At 39.2% G+C, this 22,897-nt stretch overlaps 1 protein-coding gene across 1 annotated transcript in view; it reads right to left on the bottom strand.

Moving 5' to 3' along the window:
* The window catches only part of NUP210L (nucleoporin 210 like), a 92,943-nt gene that overhangs the window by 50,673 nt on the left and 19,373 nt on the right, over positions 1-22,897 (bottom strand). The window contains 2 exon segments of the mRNA XM_052637302.1: positions 3,042-3,197; positions 3,702-3,839. Of these exon segments, the coding sequence (XP_052493262.1) occupies positions 3,042-3,197; positions 3,702-3,839 (294 nt within the window).

Raw genomic sequence — 22,897 nt, 5'->3', positions numbered from 1 at the left:
TCACTCACTTCATTCCTTAATCAATCAACTTCTCTAAGGCATGTAATACCTCTCAGTGGGAGTCTGGCAAATATGAGCACTGCACAATTTTCTTGACTTTTGTAAACTAAGAATGGTCTTTTAAAGGGTTGTAAAATAAAAAGCAACAATGACAAACGACTATGAGATAAAGACTGTATGTGTCCTATAAATACTAACACATTTACTATCTGATCTTTTTTATATAAAAAGTTTTCTGACCTCTGATATAAAACACTCTTTCTTGATATCTTAAAAAAATCTTTTTTTTTTTCTTTTTTGCTATAGATTGAGGGTCTCCCTCCAAATTCATATGTAGAAATTCTAACCCCCAAAGTGATGGTATTAGGAGATGGGGCCTTTGGGAGGTGGTTAGGTCCTGAGAGTGGAGTTCCCACAAATGGAATTAATGCCCTTAAACAAGGAACCCCTGGGGCTCCATAGTCCCTTCTGCCATATGCAGTTAAGGAAAAAAATATAGTCTTCTATGAAACAGAATGCTTTTCCTCACCAGACACTGAATCTATTGGTGCCTTGATTCTGGACTTTTCAGCCTCTAAAACCATTGAAAAATCAATTTCTGCTGTTTATAAACCACCCAATCTATGGTATTTTGTTATAGCAGCCTGAATGGACTTTTTAAAGGGGAGTGAACATTTAAATAAAATAAACTATTAGTAGAAAATGATAAGCATTACAAGAGTTTAGAAAACAGAATAATATTGTTTTCTAAAATTATTTTTAGAAATAAATATTTCTAAAATATTTCTGTTTTCTCTTCTGAAAAAGAACAGTCTTTTTTTGGTCACTGTTATATGTGTCTTTAGTTGCAGCACATGGAATCTTTAGTTGCAACATAAAGGCTCTAGTTCCCTGAACAGGGATAGAACCTGGGCCCCTTGGTTTGAGGGCATGGAGTCTTAGCCACTGAACCACCAGGGAAGTCCTTGGCTTCCCACTGTTGACAGCAGAGGTCAGCAATGCTCTCTAAAGGGCCAGAGACCAAATATTTTTGGCTTTGGGGATCACACGGACTTGTAAACTACCCAAATCTGTACTTATTGCCTGAAAGTGGCTATAGAGAACACATAAATGAATGACTGTGTTCTGATAAAACTTTATTTACTAGAAAGGCAGCAAGTTGAGTCTGACCCTCAGGCCTTAGGTTGGCTCCATCCTACAAAGTCTTATTCAAGTTCCCACCTCTTCATGATAGCCTCAAATAGTCATATCCACAAGGATTTTCTTTTATTAACTAATAGTACTTTTGCTCTATAATTCAAGTAGCTTTAAATCATATACTGCTTTAAAATACCTCAAATATCACTTCCTAAAAATGTTATTTAACTTTTCACATTAATATATCTTCTGAGCTAGATTCAGATACTTTAAAGTAGGGATGACGTGTTATTTCTTTGAAGGTCCTATGATACCTAGTATGGTGTTAAGTACCTCCTTAGTATTCAATAAATATTCACTGAATGATAACACACATGCTAAGTAGTCTGCAGGGAAAGATAACATAAATTAATGTTTATTAAAAGTGGGAGAAAATAGAAAATGGTTATATAACATAGTAAAAAGTAGTTCAATCTTATAGAAACAAGATAGACAACAAAAAATGAGACTAGAAACAAAGTATCTATAAAGTTCATATACATGATAAATACATGATAATAATAACAAAATACAGTAATAAACTAGATAACATTAAGTAGTGAATATATTCCCAGCACAGGTGTAAACACCATCTCATTTAATTCTGGCAATAACCCTTTGAGGCAGATACTATAATCCCCATTTTAAAGATGAAGAAACAAATAAAAACATCAAATAATTGGTTATTAAGTAAAGCAGGACTCAACCCAGGTCCAGGAATATTTAAGAAATATGTACTGTAAGACTCAATTTGAGCATTATTTTACTTATTTATTTTCGGCTGCACCACTGCAGCATGCAAGATCTTAGTTCCTCAGCCAGAGATCAAACCTGTGTCGCCTGCAGTGGGAGTGCAAAGTCTTAACCACTGGACAACTAAGGAACTCCTGAGGGTCACTTAAAAATAATCAACTTGAAAAAGAAAGAACTTTAATGTGTTACTAGAGTACATCATGAGAAACGCTGGACTGGAAGAAACACAAGCTGGAATCAAGATTGCCAGGAGAAATATCAATAACCTCAGATATGCAGATGATACCACCCTTATGGCAGAAAGTGAAGAGGAGCTAAAAAGCCTCTTGATGAAAGTGAAAGAGGAGAGTGAAAAAGTTGGCTTAAAGCTCAACATTCAGAAAACGAAGATCATGGCATCTGGTCCCATCACTTCATGGGAAATAGATGGGGAAACAGTGGAAACAGTGTCAAACTTTATTTTTGGGGGCTCCAAAATCACTGCAGATGGTGACTGCAGCCATGAAATTAAAAGACGCTTACTCCTTGGAAGAAAAGTTATGACCAACCTAAATAGCATATTCAAAAGCAGAGACATTACTTTGCCGACTAAGGTCCGTCTAGTCAAGGCTATGGTTTTTCCTGTGGTCATGTATGGATGTGAGAGTTGGACTGTGAAGAAGGCTGAGTGCCGAAGAATTGATGCTTTTGAACTGTGGTGTTGGAGAAGACTCTTGAGAGTCCCTTGGACTGCAAGGAGATCCAACCAGTCCATTCTGAAGATCAGCCCTGGGATTTCTTTGGAAGGAATGACGCTAAAGCTGAAACTCCAATACTTTGGCCACCTCATGCGAAGAGTTGACTCATTGGAAAAGACTCTGATGCTGGGAGGGATTGGGGGCAGGAGGAGAAGGGGATGACCGAGGATGAGATGGCTGGATGGCATCACTGACTCGATGGACGTGAGTCTTAGTGAACTCCGGGAGATGGTGACGGACAGGGAGGCCTGGCGTGCTGCGATTCATGGGGCCGCAAAGAGTCGGACACGACTGAGCGACTGAACTGAACTGATAATTAAATTTAGACAACAATGTCTCAGAGGAGATATGAAGATTGTTTGGAAAGTTGCTCACCTTAATTTCCCCATACCGAAAGGGATTTTGTACGTCTCGGGCCAAAACAGTGCTGTTTCCCCTCACCTGGCCCGCTGTCACCACTCCTTTAGTGGTTACCATGGCCACTGTTTCATTAGAAGAGTTCCAGGTAAAGTTGCCACTGCCACCTTCTACCTATGAAAAAAATACAACCTTATATTTAATTAGTATAAGGGGGAAAGTGGAATTTAAGTGAAGATGTAAAATCTCATGAAATAAAGTTTAGGAAATAATAAAACTACACAATAATTTATTTCTGGAACATTAAGAAAACTGTGATGCCATACGAAAGTAGCTAAATGGGAGAGGGAAACACTCAACAGAGATCATGTGGGCAATGGAAATACTAAAGGGAGATTATGTAATGGCAATATCACAAAATCTAAAAAAGAAAGAGCACAAGAGAGCTTGACAAACTATAAAACTCACAAGGAAAGGATCTATGGAAGAGAGACGGAAAGTACACCAAGTCTGGTTAGGCTGACAGTTTTCAAGAGTATTCATGATTTGGTTGTCACCCAAAACGGAATTATGCACTAGGATTTGGGGGAAATAAAATTTAACATTAACTAAATTTCAATTAATTAAGCTATCAGAGAAAATGACTTATTTGTGAATTCTCATTCTAGTATATCGTACCTGTACTTTATAACGATACAACATTCCCATGGGATGATGAGGAAATGCCAGAAAGTTAGGTGTAAGCTTGATAGGAAAATAAATCTTCACTTCTTGCTGATGTTTAACTGGAAATTTTATAGGCTGAATATTTTTATTCTATAAGAACAGAAAAAAAGGAGCAAAACAAGATTTTATAAGGACTGTTATTATGGTCCACATTCACATCTAAGCATCAGCAAAATAGTATGTTAATAGACTACTCAACCAATTTCTATCAATAAAGGAAATAAATAAATGTTCTTGTTCATTAGAGAAGCACAGCTACTACAGTTCAATAATAATGAAAGAGATTGTGATAGACCTAAAATAAGTATTACAGTCATGGAAAGTAGTTAAAATTTCTTGAAAGACGAGTTATATTAACATAGAAAGGGAAGTCATAGCTTCAAAGATCCTTGGCCATTCATCATTTAAATATATAAACTGTAAAGGCAAATGAATATTATAAGCTATTCAGAAGAAAATAAAGAGAACAGTCATAGATGCTGAGGTAAGACATTCCCTCCTGCTTAAAAACAAGAGCAGGGTTTGGGGGGTATTCATACAGGTAAAATAGAGTCCTCACACTCAACTATGTTGGCATTTTTCTCTCTGAAGGCAAATTATTTTTCAAAGAGGCTCTGAAGTATTTATAAACTATATCACCTTTGCAGTAATGGCTCTGATTTTCTCTCTTTCTTAATTTTAATTAATTTATTTTTGGCTGCACTGGGAATTTGTTGCTGCATGCGGGCTTTCTCTATTTGGGGTGAGCAGGGGCTACTATCTGCTTGTGGTACACGGGCTTCTTACTGTCGTGGCTTCTCTTGTGAGCACAGGCTCTAGGTGCAGGCTTCAGTAATTTCAGCACAGGGGCCCAGTAGTCACGGTATGTCGGCTCAAGAGCATAGGTTAAATAGTTGTGGCACACGGGCTTAGCTGGCCCATGGCACGTGGGATCTTCCCAGACCAGGGGTCAAACCCTAGTCCCCTCCATTTGCAGGCAGATTTTTAACCACTGGACCACCAGGAAACACCAATGGCTCTGATTTTCTCTTCGTTTCCTTAAGGTGTCTAGCTCGATCATAAACCGAAAATAAGTCTTTCCATTTAAAGAGCATCATTCCATTTTAGCCTACTGAGACTGATTTTGGACTTTTGACATTCACAAGTATAAGATAATTATTTAATAATAATAATAGTTTAATAATAAATTGTGTTGTCTTGAGCTGAAAAGAGAGAAAGATTCAGAATATCATTCTGATGGTATTTAGGTGATCACTGAGGGAAACAAATTTTCAGGAATAGGAAGCATATGCTAGGAATGGTTAGATCTCTAATTCAAGCATAAGGTAATATTAGTACAAAAAGGATTGGTCCAAGGAAGACATTTTATAACATATAGGAAAAAGAACATAGTATTTAAAAAGGCACTATGCCCTTTTAAGAGTGACATGCTCTTCAAAAATACTGACTGCCGCAAAGAGCAGTTTTCAACAGTGTCTGCTTTAGCACATAAGAAAAAACAGATAGGAAATAAGAGATAAAAGCAGAGATAAGACAACAAACTGGGATAAAGAGGGACACAGCTAAGTACAGGGTGAAATTCAAAGTGAGCTAGACAAAATAAGAAAAAAGGTAATAAAACTTTTAAATGTCACAGAATTTTAAAAAATATGTATTTGGTGGCATCAGGTCTTAGTTGCGCATGCAGGATTTTGTTGCATCACGCAGCAAGCTCTGTTGTGGTGTGCAGGCTCAGTAGCAGCCAGCGGTTTGTGCATTCAGTTGCCCTGGGGCATATACAATCTTAATTCCCTGATCAGGGATGGAACTTGTGTCCCCTACACTGAAAGTCAACTTCTTAACCACTGGACCACTGGGGAAGTCCCTTGTCTGACACAGACAGCAGTGGGTTGGCACTGGGGGGGAGGCAGTTTAGGAATAACATCCAGGAAATCCTTCCCTTGATTTCCCAACATACAGGTTGCAGCACCAAATATGATCTCAGGTGGTCTTGGTCTGCAGCGGCTTGAAGCAAGGCTTCTGAACCTGGGTGACTGAAGTAAGGTCTCGGTGGTAAGAGCATCATAGCCTAACCACTAGACCAGTGTCAGTGGCAAGGCCCTGACTCTTTGGCTTTGCAGAAAAGAAATCCTGCAAAGATGGAAAGTAGTGAAATAAGACAAGAGTTTACTAGGAGGAAAAAGAGTACAGTATGTGTGGATAGGGGGATTGGCCTACAGTGCAGGAGACACTGATTTGATCCTTGGGTCAGGAAGATCCCCTGGAGGAGGGCATGACAACCCACTCCAGTATTCTTGCCTGGAGAATCCAATGGTCAGAGGAGCCTGGTGGGCTATGGGCTATAGGGTCACAAAGAGTCAGACACGACTGATGCAGCTTAGCACACAAGCATTGGAACACATTCTTAAATAAATGTGGTTATATTATACATCATTTTAACATGCATTTCTTGCTTTATTTTTTTGCTAATGACTTATTACTTGCTGTTTATTTTATATTTATTTTAGACTACAGAAATGATGTCAGCAAACTCTAGCAATTTTTTAATTCCCATTCAAAATGGATCATAGCAGCAGAAACAACTTGCAACATCAACAACATATTTGGCCTAGGAACTGCTAACGAATGTATGGTACAGTGGTGTTTCAAGGAGTTTTGCAAAGGAGATGAGAGCCTTGAATATGAGGAGCATAGTGGCTAGCCATCTGAAGTTGACAACAACAAATTAAGAGTTATCATCAAGGCTGATTCTCTCACAACTACAGAAGTTGCCCAAGAACTCAACATTGACTATTCTATGATCATTCTGCATTTGAAGCAAATTGGGAAGGTAAAAAATTTCGATAAGTGGATGCCTCATGAGCTGCTAAAAATCAAAAAAATCGTTAATCTGAAGTGTTGTCTTCTATTTTTTTTCTTTTTACAGTTAAATTTACTTGTATTTAAATAAATAATTGATTTATTTTTAATTGTAGGGTGATTGCTCTATAATATTGTGTTGGTTTCTGCCACATATCAACATGAATCAGCCATAGGTATACCTATGTCTCCTTCCTCTTGAACCTCCCTCCCCATCCCACCCCTCTAAGGTTGTTACAGAGTCCCGGTTTGAGTTCCCTGAGTCACATAGCAAATTCCCATTGGCTATCTATTTTACATTCGTCTTCTCTTGTTTTACACAACAACAATGAACCATTTCTTGATCAGATTGTGACATGTGATAAACAGTGGATTTTATAAAACTGGTAAAGGCCAGCTCAGTGGCTGGACTGAGAAGAAGCTCCAAAGCCAAACTTGCACCAAAAAAAGGTCATGGTCATTGTTTGGTGGTCTGCTGCCCACCTGATCCACTACAGCCTTCTGAATCCCAGCAAAACCATTACATCTGAGAAGTATGCTCAGCTGATTGATGAGATGCACCAAAAACTGCAATGTCTGCAGCCGACACTGGTCAATGGAATGAGCCCAATACTTCTCCATAACAACTCCTGACTGCATGTCACACAACCAACGCTTCAAAAGCCAAATGAACTGGACTACGAAGTTTTGCCTCATCCACCATATTCACCAGACTCTCGCCAACTGACTACTACTTCTTCAAGCATCTTGACAACTTTTTTTAATTAATTAATTTATTTTAATTGGAGGCTAATTACTTTACAATATTGTAGTGGGTTTTGCCATACATTGACATGAATCAGCCATGGGTGTATATGTGCTCCCCATTCGACAACTTTTTGCATGGAAAACATTCCCACAACCAGCAGGAGGCAGAAAATGCTTTCCAAGAGTTCATCAAATCCCAAAGCATGGATTTTTATGCTACTTGCTTTTTTACACTACTTTATGCTACTTATGAATAAACAAACTTATTTATTGTTGGCAAAAAATATATTGATTAAAATGGTCCCTATTTTGATTAATAAAGATGTGTTTAAGCCTAGTTATAATGATTTAAAATTCACGGTATAAAACCAAAATCACCTTTTCATCAACCTAATAGATTCCTTAGGTGGATCTTGACTTGAGAATTCAAAGTCCTGATCTAACCATTTTCTTTCCCAATACTGTCCAGCATACTTAGAAACAACAATCAATAAACCCTATTATATCCAAGACTTTCACTAACATGTTTTATGGCAGCAACTACCTGGTTACCAAAAGGCTTGTCTTCTATATGCATTTAACTGTAGTGTCTACAGGTAATACTTCTAAGTAGCTGTTTTGCTATTGCACACCATAGACTATTAGTGCTCACATTTTATCACAAGAAACAGGATCAGTAATGACATTAAACCTAATAATAGAGAAGTAAGAATCAACTTGGAGAACCCAGACTCCAAGATGGCCTCCACAGATCCCACCCTGTGGTATTCACACCCTTGTGTAGTTCCCTCTTCGTTGTATTAAGAATGGTTTCAATGACCAATAGAGTGTAGTAGACGTACTTATATTAGAAAAGAGATGTAAAACCAGTGATCTACCATAAGATTCTTCAATAGTAAGGAACTTAAAAAAGAAAAGCAAATTTGATCCAAAGTAAGGAGAAGAAATAGAATAACAAAGAAAAACGCATGAATCAATAAAAGAAAAAACAGGTAAAGAATTGAAACAATAGAAACACAAATGATCGATATCTGGGGGGCTTCCCAGGCGGCGTGAGTGGTAAAGAACCTGTCAATGCAGGAGATATGAGACACTGGTTCGATTCCTGGCTTGGGAAGATCCCATGGAGAAGGAAATGACAACCCACTCCAATATTCTTGCCTGGAGAATCCCACGGACAGAGAAACCTGGCGGGCTACAGTTCATAGAGTCATGAAGAGTTAGACACAACTGAAGCAACTTAGTGCACACATACACATACACACCAATATCTGGAATGAAAGAGACAACATCACTACAGATACTACAGATACAAATTAATAAGGCAATTTTGGCAACAACTTAACGTGATAAATTCAACAATTTAGACTAAACACAAGTTTCTTCACATACAAATTACCAAGTTTCACTCAAGAAGAAATAAATAGGGGCTTCCCTGATGGTACAGTGGTTGAGAACACACCTGCCAATGCAGGGGACATGAGTTCAATCCCTGCTCTGGAAAGATCCTGAACGCTATGTGGCAACTAAGCCTGTGTGTCATAACTAGTGAGCCAGCACTCTGTACCCTCAAGTCACACCTAATCAGCCCATGCACTACAACTATAGAAGCCTGTGCAGTTGGAGCCCGTGCTCTGTAATAAGAGAAGCCACCACAGTGAGAAACCTGCATGCCACGAGCAAGAGTATCCCCCTCTCTCTGCAACTAGAGAAAGCCCACATGTAGCCAGGAAAACCCAGAACAGCCAAAAATAAATAAAAGAAGAAGTAAATAACCTGAATAGCTGTATATACATTTAAAAAATTGAATTCATAGTTTTAAAACCTCTCATATACCAATTGTTAGAGGAATGGAAACTAAAATCACGGTGAGATAGCACTTCATACCCATTAGAATGGCAGTTATCAAAAATAGAAAATAATAAGTGTTGATTAGGATGTGGAGATATCAGAATCCTTGTGCATTGCTGCTGGAATGTAAAATGACAGTCACTGTGGAAAACAGTATGACAGTTCCTCAAAAAGTTAAACATAGAATTGCCATATACTCCAGCAATTCGAATTTTGGGTATATACATAAAAGAACTGAAAGTAAAGATTTGACAAAGTATTTGTATACCCATGTTCACAGCAGCATTATTTACAATAGACAAAAGGCAGAAACAACCCAAGTGTCTGTCAATGGATAAATAACAAACAAAATGCAGTATATCCATTCAATAGAATATTATTCAGCCTTAAAAAGAAGTGAAATTATGTCAGGGTACAACATGGATTAACCCTAAAGACATGCTAAGTGAAATAAGTAAAAAAAACACAAAGGACAAATATATGATTCCACTTTTTTTTGGCCATGCCACAAGGCTTGTGGGATGTTAGTTCCCTGACCAGAGATTGAACCCACATGCTCAGCAGTGAAGGCATGGAGTAATAACCAGTGGACTGCCAGGGAATTCCTTGTATGATGCCATTTATGTGACATAACTAGATTAATCAAATTAACAGAGACAGGAAATAGAATGTAGTTACCAGGGAATAGAAGATAGGAGGAACAGGGGTGGGTATTTTTTAAGGGAAGAGAGAATCAGTCTGGAAAGATTATAAAGTTCTAAAGATAGATGGTGGTATTGGTACACACCATTAATACACTTAATGTCACTGACTGTATGCTTAAAAATGGTTAAAATTGTAAAATTTATGTTATGTATATTTTAGCACCATAATAATAAAAGACTTACCATTTTAAAAAGTTCCAAGCTCAAATAGTTTCAGTGTGAATTCTACCAAATATTTGAGGAAGAAGTAACACTAGTTCTACAGAACTCTTCCAGAAAATAGAAAAGAATACTTTCCAGCTCATTTTATAAAGCCAATATTATACTCACATCAAAACCTGACAAAGACATTACAACTAAAACCAAACAAGGAAAAAAAAGTTATAGGCCCTCAAAAACATACATACAAAAGTCATTAACAGAATTTTAGCAAATTAAATCCTGCAATGTATGAAGATAACAAATCATAATCAAGTGAGGTTTATCCTGAGAATGCAAGATTTGTTTAATACTAGAAAATCAATCAATGTGACTAATTCATCATATTTAAAAGACTAAAAAAGAAAAATTATATTCATTTTATCAATAGATGTAGAAGAGCATTGATAAAATGCAGCACCAATTCATGATGAAAATTCTCAATAAACTAGGGAAAAAAAGGAACTTGTTCAACCTAAGGACGAGCATCTACACAAAATCTATAATCAACATCATACTGAATGGTGAAAGGGTGAATGTTTTCCACTTTAAGGTCAGAAATAAGGCAAATATATCCACTTTACACTTCTATTCAATATTGTAGTAGAGGTCCTAGTCAGTGCAATGAGGCAAGAGAAAGAAAAGGCACATTTATTATAATGAAAAGAGTTAACTCTTTATTCACAGATAACCTAATTATATATGTAGCACTTCCTAAGGAATCTACAAGAAGCAATAGAAAAGTCAACTCAGCAAGCTTTCAAGATTCAAGGTAACATACAAAAACCACTGTATTTATGGGCTTTCCTGGTGGCTCAGCAGTAAAGAATCTGCCCACCAATGCACGAGACTCCAGTTCGATCCCTGATCCAGGAAGATCCCACATGCCGGGGAGCAACCTAACCCGTTGGCCACAGCTATTGAGCCTGTGGTCTAGAGCCCGGGAACTGCAACTGTTGAGCCCATGTGCCACAATTACTGAAGCTCAGTGCCCTGGAGCCTGTGCTCCACAACAAAAGAAGCCACTGCAATAAGAAGCCTGCGCAATTCAATGAAAAGTAGCCCCCCACTCGCTACAACTACAGAAAAGCCCCCGCAGCAACAAAGACTCAGCACAGCCAAAAATCAATACATTTTTAAAATGATTTTTAAAAACCCACTGTATTTATATATACTAGCATGATGAATTAGAAGGAGAAAATTTAAATATATATATATGGCTTAAAACATAAAATAAGTACAAATGTAATAAAATATCTTCAAGACCTGTATGATAAAAACTATAAGATATTGCTGAAAGAAAAATTCAAAGTCCTAAATAAGTGGAAAAAGTGTCATGTTCATAAATCCTAATAAAAAACATCAGCAGAGAGGAGATGTCTGCAACAGTGGCAAAGCAGGAAACTCCAAGAACCTGTCCCTCCATGCTGCTGCTGCTGCTGCGTCACCTCAGTTGTGTCCGACTCTGTGCGACCCCATAGACAGAAGCCCACCAGGCTCCCCTGTCCCTGGGATTCTCAAGGCAAAAACCCTGGAGTGGGTTGCCATTTCCTTCTCCAATGCATGAAAGTGAAAAGTGACAGTGAGGTCGCTCAGTCGTGTCCGACTCTTAGTGACCCCATGGTCGAATATAAATACAAAACTCCTTAAGAGAACACTGGCAAACCAAATCCAGCAGCATATTAATAGGATTATACACCATGATCAAGTGGGAATTTTCTAGTAATTCAAAGGCAGTACAATATATATAAGTCAGTTACTGTAATATACATATTAGTAGAATGAAAGAAAAAAATGCTTAAAAATATTTGAGAAAAATCCAAAGCCTTTTCACAGTAAAAAGAGTCAACAATTAGGGGTAAAAAAAACCGTCTTCAATATGATAAGGGCCACATATGGAAACTCCACAGCTAACATCTTACTCAGTGGTGAAAGAATGAAAGTTTTTGCTCTAAGATCAAAAACAAGATAAGGAGGCCCACTATTGCCACTTCTATTCAATATTGTACTATAAGTTCTAGCTAGAGAAATTAGGCAAGAAAATGAAATAAAAGGTACCAAAATGGGAAATGGAGGACAAAATTAGCATTATTCACAGGTTCAGTTCAGTTCAGTTCAGTGGCTCAGTCATGTCTTACTCCTTGCAACCCCATGGACTGCAGCATGCCAGGCCTCTCTGTCCATCACCAACTCTTGGATATATTATATATGAAATATTCTGTAAAATCCAGAAGAACTACTAGAGCCAATAAAATAATTCAGCCAATTTGCAGCATACCAGATCCACATACAAATATCAGTTGTACTTATATACATTTTCAATAAACAAACTAGAAAGATAAAGTAAGGGAAAAAATTCATTACAATAGTATCAAAAAAGAATAAACTACTCAAAATAAACTCAACCTTGGAGGTGCAGTACTTCTACATTGAAAACTACAAAATATTGCTTGAATAAATTAAAGACAGCCTGAATAAATGGAAAACCATCCCATGTTCATGAATTGGAAGACCTAACATTGCAAAGATGGGCTCGATAAAGGACAGAAATGGTATGGACCTAACAGAAGCAGAAGATATTAAGAAGAGGTGGCAAGAATACACAGAAGAACTGTACAAAACAGATCTTCATGACCAAGATAACCACGATGGTATGATCACTTACCTAGAGCCAGACATCCTGGAATGTAAAGTCAAGTGGGCCTAGGAAAGCATCACTATGAACAAAGCTAGTGGAGGTGATGGAATTCCAGTTGAGCTATTTCAAATCCTAAAAGATGATGCTGTGAAAGTGCTGCACTCAATATATCAGCACATTTGGAAAACTCAGCAGTGGCCACAGGACTGGAAAAGGTCAGTTTTCATTCCAGTCCCAAAGAAAGGCAATGCCAAAGAATGCTCAAACTACTGCACAATTGCACTCATCTCACACACTAGTAGAGTAATTCTCAAAATTCTCCAAGCCAGGCTTCAGCAGTACATGAACCGTGAACTTCCAGATGTTCAAGCTGGATTTAGAAAAGGCAGAGGAACCAGAGATCAAATTGCCAACATCTGCTGGATCATCGAAAGAGCAAGAGAGTTCCAGAAAAACACCTATTTCTGCTTTATTGATTATGCCAAAGCCTTTGACTGAGGGGATCACAATAAACTGTGGAAAATTCTGAAAGAGATGGGAATACCAGACCACCTGACCTGCCTCTTGAGAAACCTATATGCAGATCAGGAAGCAACAGTTAGAACTGGACATGGAACAACAGATTGGTTCCAAATAGGAAAAGGTGTACGTCAAGGCTGTATATTGTCACCCTGCTTATTTAACTTACATGCAGGATACATCATGAGAAACGCTGGGCTGGAAGAAGCACAAGCGGGAATCAAGATTGCCGGGAGAAATATCAATAACCTCAGATATGCAGATGACACCACCCTTATGGCAGAAAGTGAAGAGGAACTAAAAAGCCTCTTGATGAAAGTGAAAGTGGAGAGTGAAAAGGTTGGCTTAAAGCTCAACATTCAGAAAAGGAAGATCATGGCATCTGGTCCCATCACTTCATGGGAAATAGATGGGGAAACAGTAGAAACAGTGTCAGACTTTATTTTGGGGGGCTTCAAAATCACTGCAGATGGTGATTGCAGCCATGAAATTAAAAGACACTTACTCCTTGGAAGAAAAGTTATGACCAACCTAGATAGCATATTCAAAAGCAGAGACATTACTTTGCCAACAAAGGTCCATCTAGTCAAGGCTATGGTTTTTCCAGTGGTCATGTATGGATGTGAGAGTTGGACTGTGAAGAAAGCTGAGCGCCAAAGAATTGATGCTTTTGAACTGTGGTGTTGGAGAAGACTCTTGAGAGTCCCTTGGACTGCAAGGAAATCCAACCAGTCCATTCTAAAGGAGATTAGCCCTGGGTGTTCTTTGGAAGGAATGATGCTAAAGCTGAAGCTCCAGTACTTTGGCCACCTCATGCGAAGAGCTGACTCATTGGAAAAGACTCTGATGCTGGGAGGGATTGGGGGCAGGAGGAGGAGAAGGGGACGACTGAGGATGAGATGGCTGGATGGCATCACCAACTCGATGGATGTGAGTTTGAGTGAACTCCGGGAGTTGGTGATGGACAGGGAGGCCTGGTGTGCTGTGATTCATGGGGTCGCAAAGAGTTGGACACAACTGAGCGACTGAACTGAACTGAACTGAACATTGTTAAGATGACAACAATCTCCAAAGTGATTTACTAATTCAACGTAATTGCTATCAAAATCCCAAGGGCCTTTTTGGAAAAAATGGAAAAGCCCATCCTAAAATTGATATGGAATTCTAAGAGATCTTGAATGGCCAAAACAATCTTGAAAAAGAACAGTTAGAAGACTTTACATTTCCCATTTAAAAATACAATTCAAAGCTACAGTGATCAAAGCAGTGTGGTATTGCAAAAGGACAGACACAGAGTCCAATGGAATAAAATTGAGAGTACAGAAATAAGGTGACATCTCTAGTTAACTGGATTTGACAAGGATGCCAAGAGCATACAATAAGTGGGATGAGTCTCTTTGACAAAAAGCACTGGCACAATACAAAACCCAAAGTCCCCATCAAAACACTATTAGAAAAAAAAAAAACACTATTAGATCTATTAAATGCATTTAGTCAAGTTGCAGGATACAAGATTTATATACATAAATTTGTTGCTTTTCTATACACTAATAATGAACTCTCAGAGAGAGAAAACAAGAAAACAACCCCATTTACAACTGCATCAAAAAGAATAAAATAAACAACTCCAAAGAGGTGAAAAACTTATACTCTGAAAATACCATAACACTGGTGAAAACAACTGAAGGCGATACAAAGAAATGGAAAGATATCCCAGGTTCATGGATTGGAACAATTAATATTATTAAAATGTCAATACTCCCAAAAGCAATGTATAGTTTTAATGCAATCCCTATCAAAACACCCATGATATTTTCCAAGAGACTAGAATAAACAATCCTAAAATTTATTTGAAACCACAAACTACCCCTAATAACCAAAGTATGTTGAGAATAAAGAACAAAGCTAGAGGTATCACACTCCCTGTTGGCAGACTATACTACAAAACTACAGTAAACAAAACAATATGGTACTAAGACGTCCCTGGTGGCCCAGCAGTTAAGATTCCATGCTTCCACTGCAGGGGACATGGGTTTGATACCAAGTCACAGAACTAAGATCCCACAAGCCATGTGGTGCAGCCCCCCTCCCCTGCCAAAAAATTATATAATAACTAAATAGAGAACTTGATCACCAGGTGGTCAATAACAAAATTAGACTGATTATATTCTTTGCAGCCAAAAATGGAGAAGTGCTATACAGTCAGCAAAAACAAGACCGGGAGCTGACTGTGGCTCAGATCATGAACTCCTTACTGCCAAATTCAGACTTAAATTACAGAAAGTAGGGAAAACCTCTAGACCATTCAGTATAACTTGAATCAAATCCCTTACGATTATACAGTGGAAGTGACAAACCGATTCAAGGGATTAGATCTGATAGACACAGTGCCTGATGAACTATGGACAGAGGTTCGTGATATTGTACAGGAGGCAGTAATCAAGACTACCCCCAAGAAAAAGAAATGCAAGAAGGCAAAATGGTTGTCTGAGGAGGCCTTACAAACAGCTGTGAAAAAGAAGAGAAGTGAAAGGCAAAGGAGGAAAGGAAAGATATACCCATTTGAATGCAGAGTTCCAAAGAATAGCAAGGAGAGATAAGAAAGCCTTCTTCAGTGATCAGTGCAAAAAAATAGAGGAAAACATCAGAATGGGAAAGACTAGAGATCTCTTCAAGAAAATCTGAGATACCAAGGGAACATTTCATGCAAAGATGGGCACAATAAAGGACAGAAATGGTATGGACTTAACAGAAACAGAAGATATTAAGAAGAGGTGGCAAGAATACACAAAAGAACTGTACGAAAAAGATCTTCGCGATCCAGATAATTACAATGGTGTGATCACTCATCTAGAGCTAGAATTCTGGAATGCAAAGTCAAGTGGAACTTAGGAAGCATCACTACAAACAAAACTAGTGGAGGTGATGGAATTCCAGTTGAGCTATTTCAAATCCTAAAAGATGATGCTGTGAAAGTGCTGCACTCAATATATCAGCAGATTTGGAAAACTTGGCAGTGGCCACAGGACTGGAAAAGGTCAGTTTTCATTCCAGTCCCAAAGAAAGGCAATGCCAAAGAATGCTCAAACTACTGCACAATTGCACTCATCTCACACACTAGTAAAATAATGCTCAAAATTCTCCAAGTCAGGCTAGCAGTACGTGAACCATGAACTTCCAGATGTTCAAGCTGGATTTAGAAAAGGCAGAGGAACCAGAGATCAAATTGCCATCTATTGGATCATCGAAAGAGCAAGAGAGTGCCAGAAAAACATCTATTTCTGCTTTATTGACTATGCCAAAGCCTTTGATTGTGTGACCACAACAAACTCTGGAAAATTCTTAAAGAGGTGGGAATACCAGACCACCTGACCTGCCTCTTGAGAAATCTGTATGCAGGTCAGGAAGCAACAGTTAGAACTGGACATGGAACAACAGACTGGTTCCAAATAGGGAAAGTAGTACGTCAAGGCTGTATATTGTCACCCTGCTTATTTAACTTATATGCAGAGTACATCATGAGAAATGCTGGGCTGGATGAGGCACAAACTGGAATCAAGATTGCTGGGAGAAATATCAATAACCTCAGATACGCAGATGACACCACCCTTATGGCAGAAAGTGAAGAGGAACTAAAAAGCTTCTTGATGAAAGTGAAAGAGGAGAGTGAAAAAGTTGGCTTAAAGCTCAACATTCAGAAAATGAAGATCATGGCATCTGGTCCCATCACTTCATGGGAAATAGATGGGGAAGCAGTGGAAACAGTGAGAGACTTTATATTTTTGAGCTCCAAAATGACTGCAGATGGTGACTGCAGCCATGAAATTAAAAGACTCTTGCTCCTTGGAAGAAAAGTTATGACCAACCTAGACAGCATATTAAAAAGCAGAGACATTACTTCGCTAACAAAGGTCCATCAAGGCTATGGTTTTTCCAGTAGTCATGTATGGATGTGAGAGTTGGACTACAAAGAAAGCAGAGCACTGAAGAATTGATGCTTTTAACTGTGGTGTGGGAGAAGACTCTTAAGAATCCCTTGGAAAGCAAGGAGATCCAAGCAGTCCATCCTAAAGGAAATCAGTCCTGAATATTCATTGGAAGGACTGATGAAGCTGAAACTTCAATACTTTGGCCACCTGTTGCAAAGAACTAACTCAGTGGAAAAGACCCTGATGTGGGGAATGATTGCAGGCGGGAGTAGAAGGGGACAACAGTGGATGAGATGGTTGGATGGCATCACTGACTCAACAGGCATGAGTTTGAGTAAGCTCAGGGAATTGCTGATAGACAGGGAAGCCTGGCGTGCTGCAGTCCATGGGGTTGCAGAGTCGGACACGACTGAGCCACTGAATTGAACTGAACTGAAATAGGGAACTTGAAATGACTATGAGTAAAAAGAAGAAATATTAAAAATTATTAATGGTATCTCATAGATCATTGGTGGGGATATAAAATAAAATAATACAGCCATTTTAGAAAAATAGTTTATCAATTTCTTATAAAACTTAACATGTAGCTACTATATGACCCAAGAATTGCACTCAAGCATTTTTTCTTTATTAATTAATTTTATTTTTTTTTTGGCTGTGCTGGATCTTCATTACTGCATGTAGGCTTTCTCTAGTTGGGGTGAGCAGGAGCTTTCTAATTGTCATGTGCAGACTTCTCCTTGCAGTGACTTCTTTTGTTTTGGAGCACAGGCTTTAGGCTTGTGGGCTGCAGGATTTGCAGGTTGTGAGCTCTAGAGCATGGGCTCAGTAGTTGTGGCACACGGGCATAGCTGCTCTGCAGCATATGGAATCTTCCTAGACCAGGGGTTGAACCCGTGTTCCCTGCACTGGCAGGCAGATTCTTCTCCACTGTACCACAGGGAAGTCTCCACTCATAAGCATTTTATCCCAGAGACATAAAAACATATTCACAGTGAAATCTATACAACAATGTTGTTGTTTTAGTTGCTAAGTTGTGTCTGACTCTTTTGCAATCTCATGGATTATAGCCCTCCAGGCTCCTCTGTCCATGGGATTTTCCAGGCAAGAATACTGTAGTGGGATGCCATTTCCTTCTCCAGGGGATCTTCTCAACCCAGGGATTGAACCCTCATCTCTTGCACTGCAGGCAGATTCTTTACCACTGAGCCACCTGGGAAGCCCACAAGAATCTTTAGAGCAGCTTTATTTATAATTGCCAAATAATAGAAACAACCCAAATCACCCTTAGTAGGTGAATAGTTAAAATCCAGTACATCTATACAATGGGATATTATTCACCAATTATTTTTATTCAGTAATTCTTAAAATGATATAGTGATACACTCAACAATTTGGATTGATCTTAAGGGCATTTTTTCTTTCTTTTAAAAAAATTATTTATTTTTGGCAGTGCTGGGTCTTCACTGCTGTGCACAATCTTTCTCTAGTTGCAACTGGCAGGAGCTACTCTTCACTGCAGTGTGTGGGTTTCTCATTGCAATGGCTTCTCTTGTTGTGGAGCATGGGCTCTAGAGAATTCAGGCTTCAGTACTTACAGCTCATGGGCTCAGCAGGTGTGGAGCACAGGCTTAGTTGCTCCACAACATGTGGGATCTTCCCAGACCAGGGATCAAACCCGTGTCCCTTGCACTGGCAGGTGGATTCTTAACCACTGAACCACCAGGGAAGTAGTTTTATTTTAAACTTCCAGATTTTATTTTAAATTTCCCAATCAAAAGGAAACTTACACACCTAAATAAAAAACAAGATTACAAATCAAGATAGTCTGCAGGCCACCAGATTGTGATCTCTGTCACAGAGGCTTCTATAAAACTGTGGTAAGAAGGCTTCTGTGATGGCTCAGTTGGTAAAGAGTCTGCCTGCAATGTGCGAGACCTGGGTTAAGGAGTTAAGAAGTTAAGGGACTTCCCTGGTGGTCCACCCCTTCATGGATCATAGCCTTGTCATGGCAAAGGGGCTTGCATAACTCAGTGAAGTCATGAGCCATGCCACGTAGGGCCACCCAAGACGAGCGGGTTTTGGTGAAGACTTCTGACAAAATGTGGTCCACTGGAGGAGGGAATAGCAAACCACTCCAGTATTCTTGCCATGAGAACCCCATGAATAGTATAAAAAGGCAAAAGATATGGCACCAGACAATGAGCCCCCAACCCCAGGTCAGAAGGTGTCCAATGTGCTACTGGAGAAAAGCTGAGGGCAATTTCTAACAGCTCTGGAAAGAATGAAGTAACTGGGCCAAAGCAGAAATGACGCTCAGTTGTGGATGTATCTGGTGGTGAAGTAAATCTGATGCTGTGAAGAACATTATTGCATAGGAACCTGGAATGTTAAGTCCACGAATCAAGGTAAATTGGACATAATCAAGTAGGAGATGGCAAGAGTGAACATCAACATCTTAAGAATCAGTGAACTAAAATGGGAATGAGTGAATTTAAACCAGATGACCATTATAGCTACTACTGCGGGCAACAATCCCTTAGAAGAAATGGAGCAGCCCTCATAGTCAATGAAAGAGTCCAAAATGCAGTATTTGGACGCAAACGTAAAAATGATAGAATGATCTTAGTTCATTTCCAAGGCAAATCATTCATCATCACAGTAATCCAAGTCTACACCCCAACCACTGATGCCAAAGAAGTTGAAGTTAACTGGTTCTCTGAAGATCTACAGGACTTTCTAGAACTAACACCAAAAAAATTGCCCTCTCAATCATAGGGGACTGGAATGCAAAAGTAGAAAGTCAAGAGATCCCTGGCAAGTTTGACCTGAAGAACTATGAACAGATGTTCATAACATTTGTACAGGAGGCAGTGACCAAAACCATTCCAAAGGAAAAAAAAATGCAAGAAGACAATGTCTGAGGAGGCTTTACAAATAGCTGAGGAAAGAAGAGAAGCAAAAAGCAGAGGAGAAAGGGAAAGATACACCTAACTGAATGGAGTGTTCCAGAGAATAGCAAGGAGAGATAAGAAGGCCTCCTTAAATGAACAATGCAAACAAGTAAAGGGAAACAATAGAATGGGAAAGACTAGAGGTCTCTTCAAGAAAATTGGAGGTATCAAGAGAATATTTCATGCAAGGATGGGCACAATAAACAGCAGAGATGGTAGGAACCTAACAGAGGCAGAAGAGATTAAGAAGAGGTGGCAAGAATACACAGAAGAACTATACAAAAAAGGTCTTAATGACTGGGATAACCACAATGGTGTGATCTCTTACTTCGAGCCAGACATCCCAAAGTGTGAAGTGGGCCTTAGGAAGCATTACTACAAACAAAGATAGTGGAGGGGATGGAATTCCAGCTGAGCTATTTCAAATCCTAAAAGATGATGTGTGAAAGTGCTGCACTCAATATGCCAGCAAATTTGGAAAACTCAGCAGTGGCCACAGGACTGGAAAAGGTCAGTTTTCCTTCCAATCCCAAAGAAGGGCAATGCCAAAGATTGTTCAAACTATTGAACAACTGCACTCATTTCGCATACTAGTAGGTTATCCTTAAAATCCTTCAAGCTAGGCTTTACCAGTACATGAACTGAGAACTTCCAGATGTACAAGTTGGGTTTAGAAAAGGCAGAGGAATCAACGATCAAATTGCCAACATTTGCTGAATCACAGAGAAAGCAAGACAATTCCAGAAAAATATCTGCTTCATTGACTATGTGAAAGCCTTTGACTATGTGGAAAATTCTTCATGAGATGGGAATATCAGACCACCTCACCTGTCTCCTGAGAAACCTGTATACAGGTCAAGAAGCAAAAGTTAGAACTGGACATGAACTACAGACTAGTTCAAAATAGGGAAAGGAATACAACAAGGCTGTATATTGTCATCTTGTTTATTTAACTTATATGCAGATTACATCACATGTAATGCTGGGCTGGATTAATCACAAGCTGGAATCAAGCTTGCTGGGAGAAGTATCAATAACCTCAGATACGCAGATGATACCACTCTAATGGCAGAAAATGAAGAGGAACTAATAAGTTTCTTGATGAGGGTGAAAGAGGAGAGTGAAAAAGCTGACTTAAAACTCAACATCCAAAAAAAGATCATGGCATCCAGTCCCATCACTTCATGGCAAATAGAAGGGGAAAAAGTGGAAGCAGTGACAGATTTCCTTTTCTTGGGCTCCAAAATCACTGCAGAGGGTGACTGTAGCCACAAAATTAAAAGACACTTGCTGCTTTAAAGGAAAGCTTTACAAACCTAAACAGTGTATTAAAAAGCAGAGACATCACTTTACTGACAAAGGTTCCTATAGTCAAAGTCATGGTTTTTCTAGTAGTCATGTACAGATGTGATAGTTGGATCATAAAGAATGCTGAGTGCTGAAGAACTGATGCTTTCTAATTGTGGTGCTAGAGAAGACTCTTGAGAGTCCCTTGGACTGCAAGGAGATCAAATCAGTCAATCCTAAAGGAAATCAACCCTGCATATTCATTGGAAGGACTGATGCTGAAGCTGAAGTTCCAATACTTTGTCCATCTGATGTGAAGAGCTGACTCACTGGAAGAGACTTTGATGCTGAGAAAGATTGAAAGTAAAAAGAGAAGAGGATGGTAGAGGATGAGATGGTTAGATAGCATCATCAACTAAATGGATATGAATCTGAGCAAATTCCAGGAGATAGTGAAGACCAGGGAAGCCTGGCATGCTGCAGTCCATGGGGTCACAGAGTTGGACATAACTTAGCAATTCAACAACAACTGGTGGTCCAGTCCACCTGTCAATGCAGGTGACTCAGGTTTGATCTCTGGATCAGGAAGATTCCACTTAGTTGCTGTGGAGCAACTAATCCTGTGCGCCACAACTACTGAGCCCACATGCTTCAACTACTGAAGCCCGTGCACTTAGATCTGGTGCTCTGCAACAAGAGAAGCCATTGAGATGAGAATCCTATGAACCGCAAAGTTTAAACTTTACCTTAAAATCAGTGGGAAGTCACCAAAGGAATTTAAACAGTAAATACATAATAATTTTTACAGTTTTTGTAATATCATTCTAGCCACAGACAATATTGAAGGTAGGAGTATCAGTTTAGAAGCTACTGTGAAAGTCTAGGTGAAAGACAGCAGTGTCTCCTTCACCTAGTAAGAAATGGATTTGAGAGATTTTTAGAAGAATTGACTTAGCATTCAATGATGTACTGAACGAAGGAGGTGAGGGAGAAGGTAGAGTCAAGGGTGACTCTTGGGATTTTGCCTCAAACAGCTGGGGAAGGATCACTGGAGAAAAAGTAGGTTTACAGAGGGAAACAAATCTGACAAACTGTTAAAAGTCGGATATCTGCACGTTTTTAGAGGCATTGCTAAGTCACTTCAATCGTGTCCGACTCTGTGCAACCCCATAGACAGCAGCCTACCAGGCTCTGCTGTCCCTGGGATTCTCCAGGCAAGAACACTGGAGTGGGTTGCCATTTCCTTCTCCAATGCATGAAAGTGAAAAGTGAAAGTGAAGTCACCCAGTCTTGTCTGACTCTTGGCTACCTCATGGACTGAAGCCTACCAGGTTCCTCTGTCCATGGGATTTTCCAGGCAAGAGTACTGGAGTGGGTTGCCATTGCCTTCTCCTTAGAGGTGTTAGAAACAGATAAATTCCTTATCCTTTCACCCAGTAACTCCATTTCTGGTATTACACCA

This window comes from Budorcas taxicolor, chromosome 3, assembly GCF_023091745.1.
Source record: "Budorcas taxicolor isolate Tak-1 chromosome 3, Takin1.1, whole genome shotgun sequence".
NCBI classification, from domain to species: domain Eukaryota; kingdom Metazoa; phylum Chordata; class Mammalia; order Artiodactyla; family Bovidae; genus Budorcas; species Budorcas taxicolor.
This window is presented reverse-complemented; position numbering and strand designations above follow the sequence as displayed.